Source organism: Melanerpes formicivorus, unplaced genomic scaffold, assembly GCF_026170545.1.
Source record: "Melanerpes formicivorus ecotype bairdi unplaced genomic scaffold, bMelFor1.0.p_v2 SCAF_34, whole genome shotgun sequence".
In the NCBI taxonomy this organism is placed as follows: Eukaryota; Metazoa; Chordata; class Aves; order Piciformes; family Picidae; genus Melanerpes; species Melanerpes formicivorus.
Genome location: NW_027142386.1, coordinates 5648961 through 5670942, shown reverse-complemented (window position 1 = coordinate 5670942; position 21982 = coordinate 5648961). Strand labels below are relative to the sequence as shown.

The 21982-nt window shown below is 63.6% G+C and overlaps 2 protein-coding genes across 5 annotated transcripts; one reads left to right on the top strand and one right to left on the bottom strand.

The window, feature by feature from the left end:
* The first annotated feature begins 4765 nt into the window (after positions 1–4765).
* Positions 4766–18925, top strand: LOC137450230 (glycerol-3-phosphate acyltransferase 2, mitochondrial-like). 4 transcript variants are annotated; one of them, XM_068156558.1, is made up of 22 exons: positions 4766–4925; positions 6882–6973; positions 7172–7285; positions 8157–8230; positions 9443–9553; positions 10610–10738; positions 12959–13058; positions 13140–13276; positions 14223–14307; positions 14475–14681; positions 14769–14879; positions 15607–15692; positions 15781–15899; positions 16497–16567; positions 16661–16925; positions 17327–17475; positions 17581–17655; positions 17770–17877; positions 17968–18088; positions 18520–18573; positions 18665–18720; positions 18800–18925. In XM_068156558.1, exons 2-22 carry the CDS (start codon positions 6941–6943, stop codon positions 18914–18916), a joined length of 2322 nt encoding a protein of 773 aa, XP_068012659.1. In that variant the 5' UTR covers positions 4766–4925; positions 6882–6940; the 3' UTR covers positions 18917–18925. The 4 variants fall into 4 exon arrangements, with proteins under 4 accessions (XP_068012659.1, XP_068012658.1, XP_068012657.1 ...); XM_068156557.1 differs by having other exon boundaries at positions 17560–17655; XM_068156556.1 differs by having other exon boundaries at positions 12959–13276.
* Positions 18919–21858, bottom strand: LOC137450265 (oxaloacetate tautomerase fahd2, mitochondrial-like). Its single transcript, XM_068156618.1, has 8 exons — positions 21725–21858; positions 20731–20922; positions 20285–20501; positions 20131–20190; positions 19894–20053; positions 19370–19478; positions 19206–19293; positions 18919–19109 (listed from the first exon to the last, which is right to left on the bottom strand). The coding sequence occupies exons 2-8, from the start codon at positions 20913–20915 to the stop codon at positions 19047–19049; spliced, it is 882 nt and encodes a 293-aa protein (XP_068012719.1). The 5' UTR covers positions 20916–20922; positions 21725–21858; the 3' UTR covers positions 18919–19046.
* Positions 21859–21982: the final 124 nt, after the last annotated feature.

Here is a 21982-nt window from a genome sequence, read left to right as displayed (position 1 = left end):
AAATGAAAGCAGAAAAGGGCAAGGAAAAAGCAGGGAATAAAAAAGAGAAGGCAAGGGGGGAAAAAAGGAAGAAAAGGAAAGAAAAGCAGAAAAGGCAACAAAAATTAAAGGGGGGAAAATGAAAGTGAGAGGAAAAGGCAAGGGGAAAAAAGGGAAGAAAGAGAAAGGGGAAAAAAGTCAAAGGGAAAAGGAAGCAGAAAATGGGAGGGGGGAAAAAGCAGGGAAAGGAAAAACAGAGCAGGGAAGGAAAAGGCAGGAAAAGGGGAGGGAAAAGAGCAAAAAGGGAGGGGAAAGGAAAAAGGAAGGAAAATGGGAGGGGGGAAAAAAGCAGGAAAAAGGGAAAAGAAAAACAGAACAGGGAAGGAAAAGGCAGGAAAAGGTGGGGGGGGAGAAGAAGGAAAAGGAAGGAAAATGGGAGGGGGAAAAAGCAGGAAAAGGAAAAGAAAAACAGAGCAGGGAAGGAAAAGGCAGGAAAAGGGGAGGGGGGGGAGAAGAACAAGGAAGGAAAATAGGAGGGGGGAAAAAAGCAGGAAAAGGGGAAAAGAAAAACAGAGCAGAGAATAAAAAGGCAGGAAAAGGGGAGGGGGGAGAAGAAAAAGGAAGGAAAATGAGAGGGGGAAAAAAGCAGGAAAAAGGGAAAAGAAAAACAGAACAGGGAAGGAAAAGGCAGGAAAAGGTGGGGGGGAGAAGAAGGAAAAGGAAGGAAAATGGGAGGGGAAAAAAGCAGGAAAAGGGGAAAAGAAAAACAGAACAGGGAAGGAAAAGGCAGGAAAAGGTGGGGGGAGAAGAAGGAAAAGGAAGGAAAATGGGAGGGGGAAAAAAGCAGGAAAAGGGGGAAAAGAAAAACAGAACAGGGAAGGAAAAGGGGAGGAAAAAGAGCAAAAAGGGAGGGAAAAGAAGAAGAAGGAAAATGAGAGGGGGGAAAAAAACAGGAAAAAGGGAAAAGAAAAACAGAGCAGGGAAGGAAAAGGCAGGAAAAGGGGAGGGGGAAGAAGAAAATGGAAGGAAGGAACATGGGAGGGAAAAAAGCAGGAAAAAGGGAAAAGAAAATCAGCAGGGAAGAAAAAGATAGGAAAAGGGGAGGGGAAAAAGAAGAAAAAGGAAGGAAAATGGGAGGGGGAAAAAAAAGCAGGAAAAAGGGAAAAGAAAAACAGAACTGGGAAGGAAAAGGCAGGAAAAGGGGAGGGGGGAGAAGAACAAGGAAGGAAAATAGGAGGGGGGGAAAAAGCAGGAAAAGAGGGAAAGAAAAACAGAACAGGGAAGAAAAAGGCAGGAAAAGGGGGAGGGGGGAGAAGAAAAAGGAAGGAAAATGAGAGGGGGAAAAAAGCAGGAAAAAGGGAAAAGAAAAACAGAACAGGGAAGAAAAAGGCAGGAAAAGGGGAGGGGGGGGAGAAGAACAAGGAAGGAAAATAGGAGGGGGGAAAAAAGCAGGAAAAGAGGGAAAGAAAAACAGAACAGGGAAGAAAAAGGCAGGAAAAGGGGAAGGGGGAGAAGAAAAAGGAAGGAAAATGAGAGGGGGAAAAAAGCAGGAAAAAGGGAAAAGAAAAACAGAGCAGGGAAGGAAAAGGCAGGAAAAGGTGGGGAGAGAAGAAGGAAAAGGAAGGAAAATGGGAGGGGGAAAAAAGCAGGAAAAGGGGGAAAGAAAAACAGAGCAGGGAAGAAAAAGGCAGGAAAAGGGGAGGGGAAAAGAAGAAAAAGGAAGGAAAATGGGAGGGGGAAAAAAAGCAGGAAAAAGGGAAAAGAAAAACAGAGCTGGGAAGGAAAACAGAAGCAGCAAGAAATAAGTGGTTAAAAACTGCAGGGGAGGGAGAAAAAGGGAAAAGAACAGAAAAAGGGGGGAACAAAAAGGCAGGAAAAAAGTGGGAAGGGGGAAGGAGAAAGGCAGAGAAAAGGAAAGTAAAGGAAAAGGCAGGAAAAAAGGAGGAATAAAAGACAAGGGAAAAGGAAGAGAAATGGGAGAGAACAGAAAAAACAAGGGGAAAAAAGGGAGGAAAAGTTAAAAGAGAACAGAAAAGGGGGGGGGAAGACAGGAAAAAGAGGAAAGGGCAGTGGGGAAGGAGAAAGGCACAGAAAAAAGGGGGGGGGAACAGAAGAGGTAAAAAAAGGGGTGGAAAAGGCAAGATAAAGGCAGGGGAAATGGATAAGAATTAGGAAAAGCAAGAAAAATTGAGGGAAATGTAACAAAAAGCAGGGGAAACACAAGAAGAAGATGGGGAAAGAGGTTTTTTTCCCCGCATGTTTTTCCCATTGACATCCCCTCCCTTCCTTCCCCCTCCCACCCCAGGCCCAAGGAGGGCTCAGAGCTCCCAGCTGCAGCTCCAGGTGGGTTTGCAGCAGGAGCCTCCCGCCCACCCCAGACAGGTGAAAAAGGTTCCCTTTTGGGGGGGGGTTGTTCAGGCAGATTCAGCCCTTTTGGGCCCCTCCCAGTGCCCTGCTGCTTCCTGGAGGTTTCTGAGGTCTGGGGTGGTGGCCCTGGGGAGGGAAGGGACAGGGGAAGGCTATGATGGCCGTGGTGGGGAGCAAGGATGGGGCTAAGGTTGATGTTCCCAAGGGTGACAGGCACTTGGGAGGGGGCTGATGGCCCTGGGGGTGGTGGGGACCTGAGCTAGGGCTGATGTTCCCAAGGGTGATCAGGGAACATGGGCTGGGGCTGGGGCTGATGTTCCCAAGGGTGATCAGGGGACATGGGCTGGGGCTGATGTTCCCAAGGGTGATCAGAGGACATGGGATGGGGCTGGGGCTGATGTTCCCAAGGGTGATCAGGGGACATGGGATGGGGCTGATGTTCCTAAGGGTGACAGGGGACATGGATGGGGATGGGGCTGATGTTCCTAAGGGTGATCAGGGGACATAGGATGGGGATGGGGCTGATGTTCCCAAGGGTGATCAGGGGACATGGGCTGGGGCTGGGGCTGATGTTCCCAAGGGTGATCAGGGACCATGGGATGGGGCTGGGGCTGATGTTCCCAAGGGTGACAGGGGACATGGGATGGGGCTGGGGCATCATTCCCGAGGGTGATCAGGGGACATGGGATGGGGCTGGGGCATCATTCCCGAGGGTGGTGTGGGCTGGGCTGGGTCTGAGAGCCTGTGCTGGGGTAATGAAGGACCTGGGATGGGGCTGAGCCTCCATGCTGGTCATGTCCTTGGCGGGGGTGGGGGCTTGGGACGAGCAGCTGGGATAGTGCTGATGTTCCTGAGGGTCAGAACCTGGGGTGGTGCTGAGCTGCCTTAATGGGGCTGAAGAGGACACTCCGGGGGGTGACAGGGCTCGGGGGGCGGGGAGGAACACAGGCTGGGGGCTGACCGAGCCACGGGCTGGGGCTGAGCTCCTGCTGCCCCGCAGGACCTGGCCCGGGGCTGAGACTCCGCGGTGGGGCCGATGGGGACCTTGGGATGGGGTTGCTGTTCCCCAGGGTGCCTGGGGGAGGGCTGGGATCCCGCGGTGGGGCTGCGGCAGGGGCCCCGGGCTGGGGCCGGCCCCGGGGGCGAGGAGGGCTGCGTTGGGCTCTGGGGGTGGCAGAGCCGGGTCCGGGCTCTGGGGGTGCCAGGGGCTGCGGCCGCCCCCAGGCCGGTCCCAGCGCGGGGGGGTCCGGGCCAGGCTCTGCGCCCCCGGGGGCGGGGGCGGGGCCAGGCGGGGCGGGGGCGGGGCCAGGCGGCGGCGGTGAGAGCTGGGCCGGGGCAGGGGCCCTGGGGGTGTCGCGGGGGTGCTGCCCCCCGGGAGGAGAGCCCCGCAGGGTGTGTGGGACCCGGGGGGGGGGGGGGTAAGCCCCCACTGAGGCGTTACACAGCGCGGGGGGGGGGGGGGTCGCCCCTTCCCAAGGCCCTGGGGGGAGTCTGTGTGGGACCTTTGCGGGGGTTGTAACCTCCCCCATGACCCCCAGTGTGTTGGGGGGGGGGTGTTACCACCCCCATGTCCCCCCCAGGACTCTATGGGGGGAAGGGGATGTGTGTGGGGGGTCCCCTCACAAAGGCCCTGTGGGTCCTGGGGGGGGGAGGGCTGGGGGGGTCCCTGTGGGGCCTTTGGGGGGGTGTGGGTGTGTGTAACACCCCCCCATGACCCACAGTGTGTTGGGGGGGGGGGGTTACCACCCCCATGTCCCCCCAGGACTCTATGGGGGGAAGGGGATGGGGGGTGGGGGGGGTCCCCCTCACAAAAGTGCTGGGGGGGTCCGTGTGGGGTCTTTGGGGGGTGTGTGGGTGTGTAACACCCCCATGACCCCCAGTGTGTTGGGGGGCCGTGTTACCACCCCCATGTCCCCCCCAGGACTCAGTGGGGGGAAGGGGCTGTGTGTGTGGGGGGTCCCCCTCACAAAGGCCCTGTGGGTCCTGGGGGGGATGGGGGGGGTCCCTGTGGGGCCTTTGGGGGGGGGGGGGTGTAACACCCCCCATGACCCCCAGTGTGTTGCAGGGGGGTGTTACCACCCCCATGTCCCCCAGGACTCTATGGGGGGAAGGGGATGTGGGGGGGGTCGTCCTCACAAAGGCCCTGTGGGTCGGGGGGAGGGGGCTGGGGGGGTCCCTGTGGGGCCTTTGGGGGGGGGGGGTGACAACCCCCATGACCCCCAGGACTCTGTTGGGGGAAGGGGCTGTGTGTGGGGGGGGTCCCCCTCACAAAGACCCTGCAGGGTTTGTGGGACACGTGGGAGGTGCTGTGTCACCACCCCCCCCCCAGAGGACCCCATGGGACCCCCAGGGCTCCGTAGGGGGTGTGGGCTGTGCCTCCCAGGCCCTGCGGGGCCCCCGGGGGGGTCCTGTGCCAGCAGCCCCCTCCGAGCAGCCACGGCAGCCTTTCCATCTCTTTCTCTTGCCAGGACTCTCTGCTGCCTCCTCACCCCCACCTCGGCTCCATCACCTTCAGCCTGCAGCTGGGGGGTGCCGGTGCTGTGTGTGTGTCCCCCCCCCCAACAACAGCCTGCCTGGAGGTAAATGACTCCCTGGGGATAAGGAGGGGCTCTGAGGGGACAGTACAGCCCCTCAACAAGGTGGGCTGACCCCCTTCCCACCATACCCCCCCCAGTAAATCCCACTGCTGTATCTTGCTTGGAGGGGGGGTTCCAAACCTCACTGGAGTTTCCTTCCCCCCCACCTCCCCCTTGCTTTTCTTCACCCCCCCCAGTACCATTTGAACCCCACAGTTATTTCATTTTCTTCCTCTGTGTATTTCTGTTGTTGCCCGGGGGGGGCGGGGGGGGGGGGGGAGGGGCAAAAAATCCTCAAACCCCACCCCAGGGGGAGGGGGCAGTTGGGATTTCGAAGCCCCCAGCTCCTGGGGGGGCTGTTTCTCACTGCAGCAGTCCCCTCTCCAAGCACCCAGTGGGCAACGCCAAGGGTTGCCCCCCAGCCCACTTCGGGGTGGGGGGGGTGTGTGCTGAGGCTGGCTGGGGGTTGGGATCTCGCTTTAAGGTAGGCTGCAGGGGTTTTGGGTGCAGGTTGACAATCTCTGTGCTGGAGGAGAGGAGGATGTGGGAGGGAAGAGTCAATTACCGTGGCACTGGAGCTCCATTACCAGGAAGAACGTTCTGTCCCCCGGGGGGTCTGGCACGTTGCTGCCTGGGTTGGTTTTCTTTCCCTTCTCTTTTTGTGCTCTCAAACCATCCACTCCCTTGCCAGGAGCAGGTCCCTTCCCTGTGCAAGGCCTGGGGTGGGGGAGAGGACCCCCTGGGCACCCACCCTGCATCACTGCACCAGCACATGACACTGGTGGGGGTGGGGGAAGGGGCTTCAGGTTGCTGCAGGTGGGGTGGTGGTGAGGGGGGGCCCCCCTCAGCTCTTACTGACCACATCTCCCCAGCTCACCCCAGCTCTGACCACATCTCCCCAGCTCACCCCAGCTCTGGTCACATCTCCCCAGCTCATCCCTGTGCCCCCCCTCAGCTCTGATCACATCTCCCCAGCTCACCCCTGTGCCCCCCCCCTCAGCTCTGATCACATCTCATCCCTGTGCCCCCTCAGCTCTGATCACATCTCCCCAGCTCACCCCTGTGCCCCCCCCCCTCAGTTCTGATCACATCTCCCCAGCTCATCCCTGTGCCCCCCCCCAGCTCTGACCACATCTCCCCAGCTCATCCCTGTGCCCCCCCCCAGCTCTGACCACATCTCCCCAGCTCATCCCTGTGCCCCCTCAGCTCTGACCACATCTCCCCAGCTCATCCCTGTGCTCCCCCCCAGCTCTGACCACATCTCCCCAGCTCATCCCTGTGCCCCCCCTCAGCTCTGATCACATCTCCCCAGCTCATCCCCGTGCCCCCCCCAGCTCTGACCACATCTCCCCAGCTCATCCCTGTGCCCCCCCCCAGCTCTGACCACATCTCCCCAGCTCATCCCTGTGCCCCCCCAGCTCTGACCACATCTCCCCAGCTCATCCCTGTGCCCCCCCAGCTCTGATCACATCTCCCCAGCTCATCCCTGTGACCCCCCCAGCTCTGATCACATCTCCCCAGCTCATCCCTGTGCCCCCCCTCAGCTCTGACCACATCTCCCCAGCTCATCCCTGTGCTCTCCCAGCTCTGACCCACATCTCCCCAGCTCATCCCTGTGCCCCCCCAGTTCTGATCACATCTCCCCAGCTCATCCCTGTGCTCCCCCCCAGTTCTGATCACATCTCCCCAGCTCATCCCTGTGCCCCCCCCCAGCTCTGATGACATCTCCCCAGCTCATCTCTGTGCCCCCCCCAGCTCTGACCACATCTCCCCAGCTCATCCCTGTGCCCCCCCCTCAGCTCTGATCACATCTCCCCAGCTCATCCCTGTGCCCCCCCAGCTCTGACCACATCTCCCCAGCTCATCCCTGTGCCCCCCCCTCAGCTCTGATCACATCTCCCCAGCTCATCCCTGTGCCCCCCCTCAGTTCTTACCCCATCTTCCCCCATGTCTCCCCAGCTCACCCAAAGGCTCTGCAGCCCTCTCTTCCCCCCCCATCTCGAGGTGCTGACCCCACCATGGCCTCCAGTGATGGTGACAGAGGACCAAAGGTGACTCTTTGGCTGGGGAGGGGGAAGCAGCTCAAGTCCCCAGGCTGGGGAGGGGTCTCTGCCCCTTGGGCCCCAGCCGAGTTTGCTGGCCTGCTCCCCAGTGTGTTCTGGGGAGAACTCCTCCACGCTGGGTGCCTGCCAGCGCCAGGGGCTCTGTGCCATCCCTCCCTGCCCGCTGTTGTGTCCTCCTGTGCCCAGATGAGGACCTGGCTCTGTGACTGGGGGCAGAGGCTGGAGATCTTCCTCCCTTTCCTGGGCACGTCCCGGCCCCTGCTGCGCCGCTGCTGCCAGACCTGCACCCCAAAGAGCTGGGTAAGAGTGGGGGGACGCTTTCCAGAGCTGCCTGGGAGGAGAGTTTGGGATTCTGGGTGGAGGCAATCCCAGGCACAAATCCAGGCTGGAAAGCAGCCCTGAGGAGAGAGCCTTGGGGGTGCTGGGGGAGGAGAAGCTCACCAGGAGCTCTCAGTGTGCACTTGCAGCCCAGAAAGCCAACCAGAGCCTGGGCTGCATCAGGAGAAGTGTGGCCAGCAGGGCAAGGGAGGTGATTCTCCCCCTCTGCTCAGCTCTGCTGAGACCCCACCTGGAGTACTGCCTCCAGTGCTGGAGCCCCTATGGCAAGAGGGATGTGGAGGTGCTGGAAGGTGTCCAGAGAAGAGCCAGGAGGATGAGCAGAGGGCTGGAGCTGCTCTGCTGTGAGGACAGACTGAAGGAGTTGGGGCTGTTCAGTCTGCAGAAGAGAAGGCTCTGAGGTGACCTCATTGTGGCCTTCCAGGATCTGAAGGGGGCTACAGGAAGGCTGGGGAGGGACTGCTCAGGATCTCAGGGAGTGATAGGACTAGGGGGAATGGAATGAAGCTGGAGGTGGGGAGATTCAGGCTAGATGTGAGGAGGAAGTTCTTCCCCATGAGAGTGGTGAAGCCCTGGAATGGGTTGTGCAGGGAGGTGGTTGAGGCCCTGTCCCTGGAGGTGTTTAAGGCCAGGCTGGATGAGGCTGTGGCCAGGCTGATCTAGTGTGGGGTGTCCCTGCCCATGGCAGGGGGGTTGGAACTGGATGATCCTTGTGGTCCCTTCCAACCCTGCCTGATACTATGACTCCTGGATGTTGGTGTAGCCAGGAGGGCTGAGGCTGCAGCAGAACCACCCCCACCCTCCAGGCTGTCCTGACCTCGCTCTCTCTTCCCAGGATGGTTTCTACCAGCAGAGGTTCTCCTCCCTCGGCTTCCGCGATGCCATCCGGGTGACAGAGGAGGACACTCGGTGAGGAGGGCACTGGGGAAAACCCTTCCCACCCCCCCAAATCCCCATGGCAATTCCTTTGTATCCTGCTGAGCAGGAGTGTGAGGGTCCCTCCCCAGCACCCCAGCTCTTTGATGAGGCTTGGAGAGGCTGGAAGTTGCAGAGGGGACACTTGGAAGGGAGAAGGCACACAGAAGCTTGGGGCTGCTCCTCTGCTCAGTGTCCCACTGAGCTCCACTCAGCTCCCATTGGGCTGGGAGGAGGCTGGGCCAGGGGCTGGAGGATTTGGGGGTTGTTCCTGTTTTTAAGCAACAGTTGGGATCTGGGAGCCGTTGGGAAGAGCTGGGGGGGCAGCAGAGAGGTGTTTTCCTTCCCATCCTTGGCTCCAGCACAAGGACAAGCTCAGGCACACAGCATTCACAGCAGGCCTGGCCCCAGGGGAGCAGCCAGATGGCCTCTTCCCCAAGCCCTCTGCCCTTCCTCCCCCCCATAGGCCCCAGTCCTGCAGCTCCAGCTGCTGTCTACCAGCCTCTTCCTCCATCCCAGGAGCTGAGATGGAGCCCAGGGGCTGTGTCTCTGCCAGATTCCTGCTGTGGATTTTGTCCCAGAGGTGCTGGGCCCTGCTGGTTCCTGTCCCCTTCCTGGGCAGTCCCTGTTGCCTGGGCTGTGTTTGTCCAAATGGAGTAATTATCCCACTTGGCTCTCAATATCCCAGCTCCAGCTGTCAGCCTCCTTGGAAAAATGCATCCCCAGGCCCTGGGGATGGCAGGGAAGAGCCTGGGAATGGGTGGCTGAGATCAGGAGCAGAGGGCCTGAAGCTGTCCTGTCCTTTCCCAGCCACCTCCGTCCCTTTCACTGTGCTCTGCCCTACCCAAAGCCTCCCTCAGCTCCATTTCTGCTGCTGCCCAGCTTGGATTTGGGGAAAGGCCTCAGCTGCACCCCCTGCACATTCCTAGCAGGTGCAGGTTTCCTTCCTCTGGTTGCCCAGGGGCACAGTGCCCAGGGGGGGTTGGAAGCTCTCCACACCAGGAGACTCCACAACCTCTCTGGGCAGCCTGCTCCAGGCCTCCAGCACCCTCACACCAAACTGAGTGAGTGACATTGAGTGATGCTGTGAGGCCAGAGGCACCTCTCCAGATGTAAAATGGGGAGACCCCCCCCCCAAAAGGAGGCATTGTGAGGGGGCTGGAGGAGCCTGGCAGCAGCAGGAGCTCCCTGCCTGCCCCTGCCCAGGTTCCGCGGCTGGCTGGTGCGCAGGGTCTGTGCCCTCCTCGCCGTCTGGGGCTGGCAGGTTCCTGCAGACACCCCTGGAGATCTCCCAGCAAGGATCTACAGCAGCAAGAGGTAAGGGGGGAACAGCTGGAGGAGGGGGGAAACACCTGGGTCCTGCAGCATCATCCCCCAGTCCTGTGGGATCCCAGGAATTTGTCCTTCTGCTAGCAGTGGGCAGGCAGCAGGCAGCTCCTGCTTGCTGTGCCCATACCGCAAGCTGCTCCCTGGGGAAGGGGCTCAGCACCCCCCCAGAAGGAGCCTGGACCTTGGATCAGTGGGAAGCAAATCCTCTGGTTCAGGATGGCATTGAGGCTCTCTCCTGGTTCTGAGCACGGAGCCCCAGCATGGAGGAGTGGGAAGGGACCTCTGGAGCTCAACCAGCCCAAGCCCCCCAGCTCCTTCAGCTCTTGCTGAGCATTGCTCAGCTCCCCTCTGGGGCTGCTCTTCTGCAGGCTCTCAGCCCCAGGGCTCTCAGCCTTTGCTGCTGCCAGAGCTGCTCCAGGCCCCTCAGCAGCTTCCCAGCCTGCCCTGGACTCTCCCCAGCCCTTCCCAGGCTCTGCAAGTGGGGAGCCCAGAGCTGGAGCCAGGAGTGCAGCTGTGGCCTCCCCAGGGCAGGGCAGAGGGGCAGGAGAGCCTCCCTTGCCCTGCTGCCCACACTCTCCTCCCTGCCCCCCAGGACACCCCTGAGGCCTTCTTGGCCCCCAGGGCACACTGCTGGCTCCTGGGCACCTTCTTGTCCCCCAGCCCTCCCAGCTCCTTCTCCTGGAGCTGCTTCCCAGCAGGTTCCCCCTCAGCTGTGCTGCTGCAGGAGGTTGTTGCTGCCCAGGGGCAGGACCCTGCCCTTGCCCTGCTTGAACCTCCTGAGGTTCCTCTCCCCCATCCCTGCAGCCTGCCCAGGGCTCCCTGGGTGCCAGCCCAGCCTGGGGGTGCCACCACTGCTGCCAGCTTGGTGCCAGCAGCAAACTGGCTGAGGGTCTGCCCTGGGCCAGGTCAGAGGAAGATGCTGCCTGTGGCAGCTGGGTGGTGTGACCTTGTCAGCAGTGTCACCAGCTGGCTGTCACCCCTGGTCACAGCGCACCCCAGGAGTGTCAGGGGGAGGATTTTTCACTCTCTCCATCCCCTCCCCAGGCTCCAGGATGTCTCCAGCAGCTGCTCCCCCAGCTCCAGAGGGGACAGCAAATCCTCCCAGCGCTGGAAGGAGAAAGTCCTGCAGATCCTGGCTGAGATCCAGGCCCCACTCTCCCTGCTCCTGCTGAGGTCTCTGCTCCCACCCTGGGGATCCTCCTCTCTGGGCAGCTCCTTCCTGGAGGGATCCCAGATCCTCTCCCAGCTCCAGAGCTCTTGGATGGGCTGAGAGCTGTGGCTGGGATCATCCTGCCTGGGAGCTGTCCCTGGGGATGTGCCTGGGATCCTCTGGGGATGTGTGGGGATCCCTGGGAGGATCTGCTGGGATCCTTTGGGGGGAGATCCCTGGGAGGTTCTGCTGGGATCCTTTGGGGGATGTGTGGGGATCCCTGGGAGGATCTGCTGGGATCCTTTGGGGGATGTGTGGGGATCCCTGGGAGGATCTGCTGGGATCCTGGGGGGGGGGTGGGGGGGGTGGGGATCCCTGGGAGGATCTGCTGGGATCCTCTGGGGATGTGTGGGGATCCCTGGGAGGATCTGCTGGGATCCTTTGGGGGGGGGGGGTGTGGGGATCCCTGGGAGGATCTGCTGGGATCCTTTGGGGGGGTGTGGGGATCCCTGGGAGGATCTGCTGGGATCCTTTGGGGAGGGGTGGGGATCCCTGGGAGGATCTGCTGGGATCCTTTGGGGGATGTGTGGGGATCCCTGGGAGGATCTGCTGGGATCCTGGGGGGGGGGTGGGGGGGGTGGGGATCCCTGGGAGGATCTGCTGGGATCCTCTGGGGATGTGTGGGGATCCCTGGGAGGATCTGCTGGGATCCTTTGGGGGGGGGGGGGTGTGGGGATCCCTGGGAGGATCTGCTGGGATCCTTTGGGGGGGTGTGGGGATCCCTGGGAGGATCTGCTGGGATCCTTTGGGGAGGGGTGGGGATCCCTGGGAGGATCTGCTGGGATCCTCTGGGGATGTGTGGGGATCCCTGGGAGGATCTGCTGGGATCCTCTGGGGATGTGTGGGGATCCCTGGGAGGATCTGCTGGGATCCTTTGGGGGGGGGGGGTGTGGGGATCCCTGGGAGGATCTGCTGGGATCCTTTGGGGGTGTGTGGGGATCCCTGGGAGGATCTGCTGGGATCCTCTGGGGATGTGTGGGGATCCCTGGGAGGATCTGCTGGGATCCTCTGGGGATGTGTGGGGATCCCTGGGAGGATCTGCTGGGATCCTTTGGGGGGGGGGGGGGGGGGTGGGGATCCCTGGGAGGATCTGCTGGGATCCTTTGGGGGGTGTGTGGGGATCCCTGGGAGGATCTGCTGGGATCCTTTGGGGGCATGTGGGGATCCCTGGGAGGATCTGCTGGGATCCTTTGGGGGTGTGTGGGGATCCCTGTGGAGGATCTGCTGGGATCCTTCAGGGGATGGAGGTGGATTTTTTGAGGGTACACTGGGATCCTTTGGAGGCTGTGCTGGGATCCTTTGGTGCATGTAAGTGAATCCCTTAAGGAAGGCACATGGATTCTTTCCTGGGGTCTGCTGGGATCCTTTGGGGGATGCAGGGGGATCCTTTTGGGGACACCCCAGGATCCTTTGGGGGATGCAGGGGGATCCTTCTGGGGACCCCCAGGCTCCTTTGGTGGATGGACATGGATCCTTTGGGGAGCATACTGGAATCCTTGGGAGGATGTAGGTGAATCTTTTGAGAGGTGCAGGTGGATCCTTGGGGATCCTTAGGTGGATCCTCAGGTGGCTGCAGATGAATCCTTTGGGGTGCAGGTAGCCCTTGGGCTGGTCCTGCAGCTTGGCTGTGCCTCCCCAGTTCCTTCTAGGGAGCTGGAATCTGAATCTTCTGGGGTGGGGAAGGCAGGGGGGGGGGGGGGAAAGCCTCCAGAGAGGCTGGAAAGCAAAGCAGGGAGGAACTTTTTCTCCCTCTCTCTCCTCTCTTCTGGCTGCCGCGGAGCAGTTGGCAATTAGCTGCTGCAGCCTAATTGTTTGTCTGATTGAGCTGTAATCAAAGAAGCTCTGAGGGGTCTGAAGGGAAGGAATTGTCCCGGGGGATGAACGCCTGCGGAGCCTTCCCGTAAGCAGCGCGGGAGGAGGGGAGCTGAGCGCTAATTGCCTGCAGCTTCTGATGCTGGGGGGCAGGCAGGGGGGCGATGGCCCTCTCACATCCAACCCTTGAAGGGTTTCGCTTTGGGACGCTGCAAAGTGAGGTTTGGGGTCGAGCTGTTCTCCTCACGCAGCCCTGTGGCCGCCTGCGGGGGGAGGCTGAGGCAGGGACAACGCTCGGGGGGGCTGGGGGGGCTGGGGGAGCAGCCTTGTGCCCGGCCCCAGGGGTCGCTCAGCGGCTTCTTTGCCCGCAGGTTGTGCCACTGGGCTCTGCTGAAGCTCCTGAACCGCCTCTTCCTCAACGTGCAGCTCCACCGAGGGCAGCTGGAGATGGTGCTGAGGGCCTCCAGCACGGTGCGGGGCCGGGAGGCAGCCCGGGAGGGGGCGGTGGCGCCGCCTGGCGGCCGCGCTGAGCGCCGCCTGCCTGCCCCGCAGCCCGGCCTGCCGCTGGTGTTCCTCTCCACACACAAAGCCCAGCTGGATGGACTCCTCCTCTCCTTCATCCTCTTCTCCCAGGGGCTGGGGGTGCCCAGGGTGGCCGTAGGTGGCCAGCCCTGCAGCCCTCCCCTGCGGTAAGGCTTGGCAGGTGGCTGTGCCAACCTGAACAGGGCCAAGGAGGAGGGAACAGGGCAGTGGGGGGATGTGAGCTGGGTGGGAGTGGTGGTCTGCTGGAGTGTTCAAGGGGTCTAGAGAAGGACCTGGCCAAGCTGGAGCCATGGCTGAGGCCAAGGGCTGGGTCCTGACCCTGGGTCACAACCACCCCGGGAAGGCTCCAGGCTGGGGACAGAGTGGCTGCAAAGTGCCCAGCAGGAAAGGCCCTGGGGGTGCTGGGCGCCAGCAGCTGGAGAGGAGCCAGGGAGTGCCCAGGGGGGCAAGGAGGGCAGCAGCAGCCTGGCCTGGAGCAGCAGTGGGGTGGGCAGCAGGAGCAGGGCAGGGAGTGTGCCCCTGGGCTGGGCACTGGGGAGGCCACAGCTGGAAGCCTGGGGTCAGGGTTGGGCTCTGAGTGCCAGAAGGACTTTGAGGGCTGGAGCAGGGCCAGAGAAGGGCAAGAGAGCTGGGGAAAGGTCTGGAGAGCAGGGCTGGGGAGGAGCAGCTGAGGGAGCTGGGGGGGTTGAGGCTGGAGCAGAGGAGGCTGAGGGAGAGCTCATTGCTCTCTGCAGCTCCTGAGAGGAGGCTGGAGCCAGGTGGGGGTTGGGCTCTGCTCCCTAGGAACAAGTGATGGGAGGAGAGTTGCTCCAGGGGAGGCTCAGGTTGGCCATGAGGAACAATTTCCTCCTGGAAAGGTTTGTCCAGGCCTGTCCCAGGCTGCCCAGGGCAGTGGTGCAGTCCCCAGCCCTGGAGGGGTTCCAGAGCCCTGGAGCTGTGGTGCTGAGGGCCATGGGAGGGTGGTGCTGGGGCAGTGCAGGGCTCAGGGCTGGACTGGCTGCTCTGAAGGGTCTCTTCCACCCAAGACCACTCTGTGAGTCCATGCTGTGGCCTCATGCAAGGCTGGTGCCAGCGGTGCCCTTTGCCCCACAGAGCCCTGCTCAGACACCTGGGAGCAATCTTCCTGCCTGCAAGGATGGAGCAGGACCAAGAGCTGCGAGAGGCTGTCCTGACCACGGTAGGTGCAGCTTAGGGCTTCAGAGAGGGCTGGGTGAAGGTGTCCAGGGGTGTCTCAACTGTGGGCCAAGGCTCTTGGCTCTGCAGTGGGCCCTGGCATCCCCAGGGTGCCGCTGCCAGCCCCAGGGTGCCGCTGCCAGCCCCGGCCCTCCCCTGCTCTCTCCCCAGTATGTCGAGGAGGTGCTAAGGAGCTGCCAGCCTCTGCTCATCTTCCTGGAGGAGCCTCCCACGTCCCTGCAGCTCTCAGCCGTGGCCCAGCGGTGGCTGGCCCTGGTGTACCGGGCCGTGCGTGGCGGAGCCGTCCCTGACGCCCTGCTGGTGCCTGTGGGCATCGCCTACGACCTGGTGCCCGGCGGCGCCCGGCGGCAGGGCGCGGTGAGGCTCTGCGGGGCTGGCTGCACCCCCCAGGGGATGCTGCCTGCCTCTGCCACCCCACTGATGCCGTGTGCCCTCTCCTCCCAGCGTGCCCAGCAGCCCCTGGGCCTCGGGGCCTGCGTGTGGGCAGCGTGCCAGGCGCTGTGCCAGGGCCGTGGCTGCGTGCGTGTGGACTTTGCCCAACCCTTCTCCTTGCAGGTACAGCCAGGAAGGAGCTCTGCAGAGCTCTGCAGCCCGGGGGGGGGGCTGCCTGGGGGGGCTGGATGCATCCTGGGTTGTCTGTAGGGAAGCTGCAGACCTGCTGGGGCCCTCAGGCCACAAAGCAGCTGCTTGGTGTGGAACCACAGAATGGGTTTGGGTGGAGGAGACCCTTCAGAGCAGCCAGTCCAGCCCTGAGCCCTGCACTGCCCCAGCACCACCACCCCATGGCCCTCAGTACCACAGATCCAGGGCTCTGGAACCCCTCCAGGGCTGGGGACTGCACCACTGCCCTGGGCAGCCTGGGCCAGGCCTGGACAAACCTTCCCAGGAGGAAATTGTTCCTCACGGCCAACCTGAGCCTCCCCTGGGGCACCCTGAGGCCATTGCCTCTCCTCCCATCACTTGTTCCTAGGGAGCAGAGCCCAACCCCCACCTGGCTCCAGCCTCCTCTCAGGAGCTGCAGAGAGCAATGAGCTCTCCCTCAGCCTCCTCTGCTCCAGCCTCAACCCCCCCAGCTCCCTCAGCTGCTCCTCCCCAGCCCTCTTCTCCAGACCCTTCCCCAGCTCTCTTGCCCTTCTCTGGCCCTGCTCCAGCCCTCAAAGTCCTTCTGGCAGTCAGAGCCCAACCCTGACCCCAGGCTTCCAGCTGTGGCCTCCCCCGTGCCAGGCACATCCCAGTGCTGGGGGCTGGCAGTGCTGCCAGGGTCACTGCCTCTTGTCCCCAGGAATTTGCAGCCAAGATCCTGACCAGAGGCAGCTCTGCAGGAAGGCCTCCAGCAAAGCTGCTGCTCCCCAGCATCCTTGGCCTGTGGTAAGCAGGAGCTGAGCCTGGGGCAGGCTCAGCCCTGATGCTTTGTCCTGGCCCCACTTTCTCAGCCCTCTCTACCCAATGTCTCCAGCCCCAGCCAGCTGGAAGCCAAGAGGGCAGAGGTTTGGGGTCCTGGCTCCCCAACAGCCAGCGGCTTGGAGGCAGAAGAGGAGATGGTGGTGACAGAGCTGGGCCTGCACGCGCTGAGCGGTGAGGGGGCTGCGCCCCTGCCCCTCTCTCTCTGCCCCTGCCCCTCTCTCTCTGCCCCTGCCCCTCTCTCTCTGCCCCTGCCCCTCTCTCTCTGCCCCTGCCCCTCTCTCTTGCACCCCTGCCCCTCTCTCTTGCACCCCTGCCCCTCTCTCTTGCACCCCTGCCCCCCCTCACATCCCTGTCCCCCCGCCCCTGCCCCCGTCTCTGCCCCTGCCCTCTCTCTGTCCCTGTCCCCCTCTCTGCCCTTGCCCCCCCCTTGTGCCCCTGCCCCCTCTCACATCCCTGCCCCCCTCTCACATCCCTGCCCCCCTCTCCTGCGCCCCTGCCCTCTCTCTGCCCTTGCCCCCCCACCCTTGCGCCCCTGCCCCCCTCTCTTGCACCCCTGCCCCCCTCGCACTCCTGCCCCCTCTCTGCCCCTGCCAGTCTGCAGCTCAGCTGTGTGTTCCCTGCCTGGCAATGGAGACTCTAACCAAGGGGAGAGCTGCTGGGGCTGGGGGGGGGGGGAGGGGGCAAAGCCCCCCAGCCCCTGCTGGGTGCCCTCCTTGCTGTCCCTTCTCCCTGTCGGGGGCTCAGCCCCAGCCCCTCTGTGCCCTGCAGATGGCATTGGCTGCTCAGCTGTCATGGCTGTGGGGATCACCTCTGCCCTCCTGCTGCACAAGCACCGGGAGGTGAGTCCAGAAGCTTTCCAGGTTTCAGTTCCTCGTGGAGCAGGAATTGAAGAGCCCCTCCAGGGAGCCAGCTCCTCTCCTCTCTTCCTGCAGGGAGTCCTCCTCTCCCAGCTGATGCTGGACTTTGCCTGGCTGCTGGAGGAGCTGCTGCTGCGCCAGCAGGACGTGGGCTTCTCGGGGCAGCTGCGTGCCCTGGTGCAGCACAGCCTGAGCCTGCTCCGTGCCCACCTCACCTGCTACCACCTGGCCCCCCTTGGTGACATCCTGGTGGTCCCCAAGGCCTCAGCAGAGGCCCGGAGGGAGCTGAGTTGCCACAGCGCTGCCATCCTGCCCGTGCTGGCCAGAGAGGCGCTGGGGGGTGAGCAAGGCTGTGGGGGAGGGGCACTGGTGACCCAGGGTGGGGATTGGTGACACTGAGGGGGGCATTGGTGGCACCAGGGCTGGGGGACATTGATCCCCTGGCATCACTGATTGCCAGGGACACTGAGAATGGGTGGCACCAGGAATCAGTGGGATGGGGACATTTGGGACTGGTGACACTGGGGGGGTCAGTGACCCCAGGGAGGGGTGACACTGGCAATCAGTGATGCCAGGGGAACTGGTGCCACTGGGAGGATCAAGGATGCCAAGGGATCAACAGCACTGGAAATGGGTGATGCTGGAAATGGGTGGCAGTGCTGGTGACCCCAGGCAGGGGTGACACTGGGGCACACTGGGCATGGGTGATGGCAGGGATCAGTGACACCGCTCTGCCCCCAGCCTGTGCCATCCGTGCCCTGCTGCTGGAGATGCTGCCCTTCCTGGGAGCCCCTGCTGGCCCCTCTGGCGTGGTGCTCAGTGAGGAGGAGCTGTGCCACAAGATCCTGCAGCTGCTCCAGCTGCTGCCCCCAAACCTGCTCGGCCTGCAGGTAGGAGCTGGTGACGCTGCCGGCACACGCAGGGGGCCTGACCCCGCTGCCAGCCTGGCTGTGGGGCACCCACAGCCCTGCCAGCCTCCTCTCCTCCTCTCCCAGCCCTGTCAGCCCCTCGACTGCCAGAGCCAGGACATCGTGGACAAGCTGCTGCTGTGTGGGCTGCTGGAGGTTCAGGTGGGTGCCAGCCTGGTGCCCGCCTGGTACCCCCCTCACCTGCGGGGGGAGGAGCAGGGTCCCCGTGGAAGGGATGGGATACCCTGGAGGTGACAGCAAAGGTGTCCCCCACAGGTGGAGGGCAAGCCCTGGGGCTGTGACTTGGCCTCGCAGCGGGCCCGGCCCTGGGCGGGGCTGGACGACAGCGACAGCGAGGAGGAGCTCCCCAAGCGCTGCTACAAGGTACTCGGAGGGGGAGCATCCCCTCCGCGGGGGTGTGCCCTGCCTGGCAGGGCGAGGGTGGCCTCACCAAACTCTGCTTCCCCCCTCCAGCTCCAGGAGCCCCCAGGCTCCCCTGGCTTCCTCTTCTTCCTCTGCCGGCTGCTGAGCCCCGTGCTGAGGACCTACGGCAGCGCCGCAGCCTTCCTGGAGCAGCCCTGCTGGCCCCAGCCCGGTACGGCCCCCTGGGGAGGGCAGCTGCCTCTCCAGCCACACCAGCCCTGCTCAGCTTGGCCTTGGGGGAAACTGAGGCATGGCTCAAACTCCCTCTGGAGCTGGGGGCACTGACCACCACCACCCCCCCCCCCGCCTCCAATCTCTCTCCTCCAAACCCCCTTGGCTTGGCTTCTGGGGAAACTGAGGCACAGCCCAAGCTCCTCCCAGCGTGAGACTGGAGGGAGCCCTTCCAGGAGCCAGGTGGGGGTGGTGGGGCTTGACCCCTCCCTGCCCCCATCTCTCTCTCCCTACCCTTTTGCCTTGGCATCTGGAGAAACTGAGGCGCAGGCCCAGCCTCCTCTCTGGCCGTGGCTCTGCACAGAGGAGCTGTGCCCCTCAGGAGCTGGGGTAGGGGCTGGCTTTGACTCCCTCTCTCCCTCCCAATCCCAGAGGAATCCTGTGTGGAAGCACTGCTGCAGTTCCTGGCCCAGGAGGACGGTGTTGGTGAGCTGGAGTGGGGGGCAGAGGGGGAGCCCCTCCTGTTTCCCCCAAGGGGGGGGTGCAGCTGCTCCCTTGGGCCTTTCTCTTCCTGCAGAGCACCTGAGCTGGAGCCTGGCCCTCAGCTCCCTACAGACCTTCAAGGCACTGGGGGTAAGCACAGCCAGGCCCCACCACCCCTCCAGCCCCCCAGGCCATCCATCCCCCCTGTGACACTGCTGTCCCTCCCCAGGTGCTGGAGGAGATGCAGACCCCCACAGGAGTCCTGCTCCAGCCCTCCCACCTGCTTCAGTCGGGCACCAACCAGGGCAAGCTGGCAGCCTTCATCCAGCAGTTCCACCAGCCCTGAGCTGTGTTCATAAAGCAGGAGCAGGCCCAGAGCTGCCTCCTGCCTTTATTGAACCCCCGGGGTGGGGGTGGGGGAAGAGTTTTGGGTGGAGAGGGGGCTGCACTCCAGGTGACTTTTGGCACCTCCGTCCTCAGGCCACCCTGTTGCAGATGGCACCCAGCTCCTCGATCTCACACTGCACCTCATCTCCTCTCTGCAAGGCACAGGGACATGCTGCTAGCCCCCACCTTGCCCCCCAGGGCCCCCACTTTGCCCCCCAGCCCCATTCCAGGCTCTCCCTGCCCCTCACCTGGAGGAACACGGGTGGCTTCCGGAAGAACCCCACCCCTGCAGGGGTTCCTGTCAGCAGGACGTCACCAGGGAGCAGGGTGGTGAACCTGGGTGGACAGGGCAGGTAGCAGCAGTAACCCCCCCTGCCCCCCCAGAGCCAGCAGCCCCCAGCCCAGTGCTCACCTGGAGACCCAGGCAATGAGGTGGGGGAGGGGGAAGATGAGCTGCTGCGTGCTGCTGTCCTGCATCAGCTGCCCATTGACCCTGCAGCGGATGCCCAGGCTGTGCACATCTGTGGGGACACACAGGGACACCTCACAGGGGGGCAGGGGGACGTGGGGACAGGGCTGAGGGACCCCCACCATGCTCACCACCCCCTTTCAGGGACCAATGGGGCTGTGTGCCACCTCCTGCAGCACTCCTGGCCCCAGGCCCTCACTGCCTTGTCCCTAGGGCCCCATTCTGTCCCTGCCCCATCCCTGTTCTGTTGCTGTCCCTGCCCTGTCCCCCTCCCCTCATTGTTCTGTCTCCATGCCCTGTCTTGTGCCCCTCTTCCCCCTGCTCTCCCTTCCCCCTGCTCCTGCTCTCCCTTCCCCCTGCTCTTGCTGTCCTTCCCCCTGCTCTTGCTCTCCCTGTCCTGCCTTTGCTCTTTCACTTTCCCACCCCTGTCCTGTCCTCTCCCTACCCTGTTTCTGTAACGTCCCCACCTGTCACTGCGTCTTTGGTGACCAGGGCAGGCCCCAGGGGGCAGAAGGTGTCGAAGGTTTTCCCCAGCAGCCACTGCCTCCCGTTCCGCAGCTGCCAGTCCCGGGCGCTGACGTCGTTGGCCACCGTGAAGCCCGCGACGTGGTCCATCGCTGCCGCCTCCTGGGGATAGGGGGGGATGACGGGGGGGACAGGCAGACCCCAGACCCCCCTGGAGGGGCAGCGTGTGGGGGGGTTACCTCGATGTTATGTCCCGACTTCCCAATGACGGCAGCCAGCTCTGCCTCCCAGTCCACCTCCTGGGGGGGAAGGACACAAAGGGGAGGGGGAGGTGTGGAGGGGCTGCGCCCCGCGGTGGGGACGGGGGGTCAAGGGGCGGGGGCAGGGGCTCACGTTGCTGTCCGGGGGCAGCACGATGTCATCGAAGGGGCCGGTGATGGCGCTGGGGAACTTGTTGAAGATGATTGGGTACTTGGGCACCTTGGCGCCCTGCTCCAGGCAGTGGTCGCGGTAGTTGAGCCCCACGCAGATCACCTTCTGCGGGTCCCCGATGGGCGCCAGCAGCCGCACCGAGCTCCGCGCCACCCGGTGCTGCCCGGACTCCAGCGCCCTGCGGGGCCGCCGCGGCTCAGCACCCGGCCACGCGTGGCGGACACCGTGGGGACGCCCAGCGCGGAGACGCCACCCCCCGTGGGGTCACTTAGGGCGGCGACAGCCCCAAGGGGGACACCCAGCGTGGGGACACCCCGCGTGGGGACACCAGGTCCCGTGGGGTCACCACCCCGCGTGGGGACAGCAGGTCCCGTGGAGTCACCACCCCGCGTGGGGACAGCACCCACCTCTGCGCGCTGGCCAGGCCCCGCGGGCCGCTCTCCAGGAAGCAGCGCATGGAGCTGGGCAGCGCCGGGTCGGCCGCGCTCAGATCCACCAGGGGGCCCCCGGGAGCCTCCTCCAGCCCCAGCCGGGGCTCGCTGCCCCCGGCCCGCAGGAACCGCACCAGCCGCATGGCTCCGGGCCGCCGCATCTGCCACCTGCGGGCACCAGAGCCTCGGGATCCCGGCCGGCGTGGATCCCGCCTCCAGCACAGCCCTACCGGAACCTCTTCCATGGGATCCCTGCGGACTGAGCCCCTCTGGGGGGGCGAGGAGGGGCCGCATTCTGCGCAGGGCTTTGGGGAGAGGGGGAGGGAGCACAGGAGGTACCCCGGAGGATGGGGGGATCCCATCACTGGGGGCCCTGATGGAGGCACAGTAGATCCCCGCATGGCCGGGGGCAGGCCGGGAGGGAAGGGGGCTGGGGCCCCAGAAAGGAAAAGCTTGGGGCAGTGGATCCCTCCTGGGATCCCCGGAGTGGCTGCAAAGTCTCGCAGCAGGGAACGGACCCCAGCACGGAACTGGTGTGGGGACGGGGGGGGAGCTACTGGTACGCCGGAAGGGGAGCGGTTCCCCTGATCCCACACAGTCTAGATCCAGGGGGATCCCCCCAGTCCTGCACGGTGGATATCGCTGCAGGATTCCCTCCCATGGTCCCGGACAGCCCTTGTCCTGGGGAATCCCTCCCCCTGACCCCCCCTACCCCTGATCCTGTACCTGCACAGCCCTGAACGCAAGGATCCCCTGCACCAGCCCAGGTCCCGGGGGAACCCTCCGATGCTGCTCATCCCGATCCCAGGGGATCGCCCACTGGTCCTGCTGCGCTTTGATCCCAGAGGATCTCTGCCCATCCCAATCGCGCTCAACCCTTCGCCAGGGATCTCCCTGACACAGGTTCCCCCCTGCCCGATTCCCGCTCACCCCATCCCAGGGCTCCCCGCGGGTCGCTGCCGCCCCTTACCCGCTCAGCCCGATCCCGGGGGGAGGTCTCGGGGGACCCCCGGGGCCACCTCCGTCACGCGCCACAGGGTCCCTCCCCCGTCGGCACGCGCTGACCCCCGTCCCTCGAGTGAAGGTCCCTGCTCCGAGGCCCCGCCCCCTCTCCCGAGCTGACCAACAAGAACTCGGGGGGGGGGGGGGGGCGCGCCGGCAGCACCGCCAATGGGAGCCGGCGGCGTTGGACCCGGCCTCCCGGCCGCTAGGCGGCGCACAAGCGGCG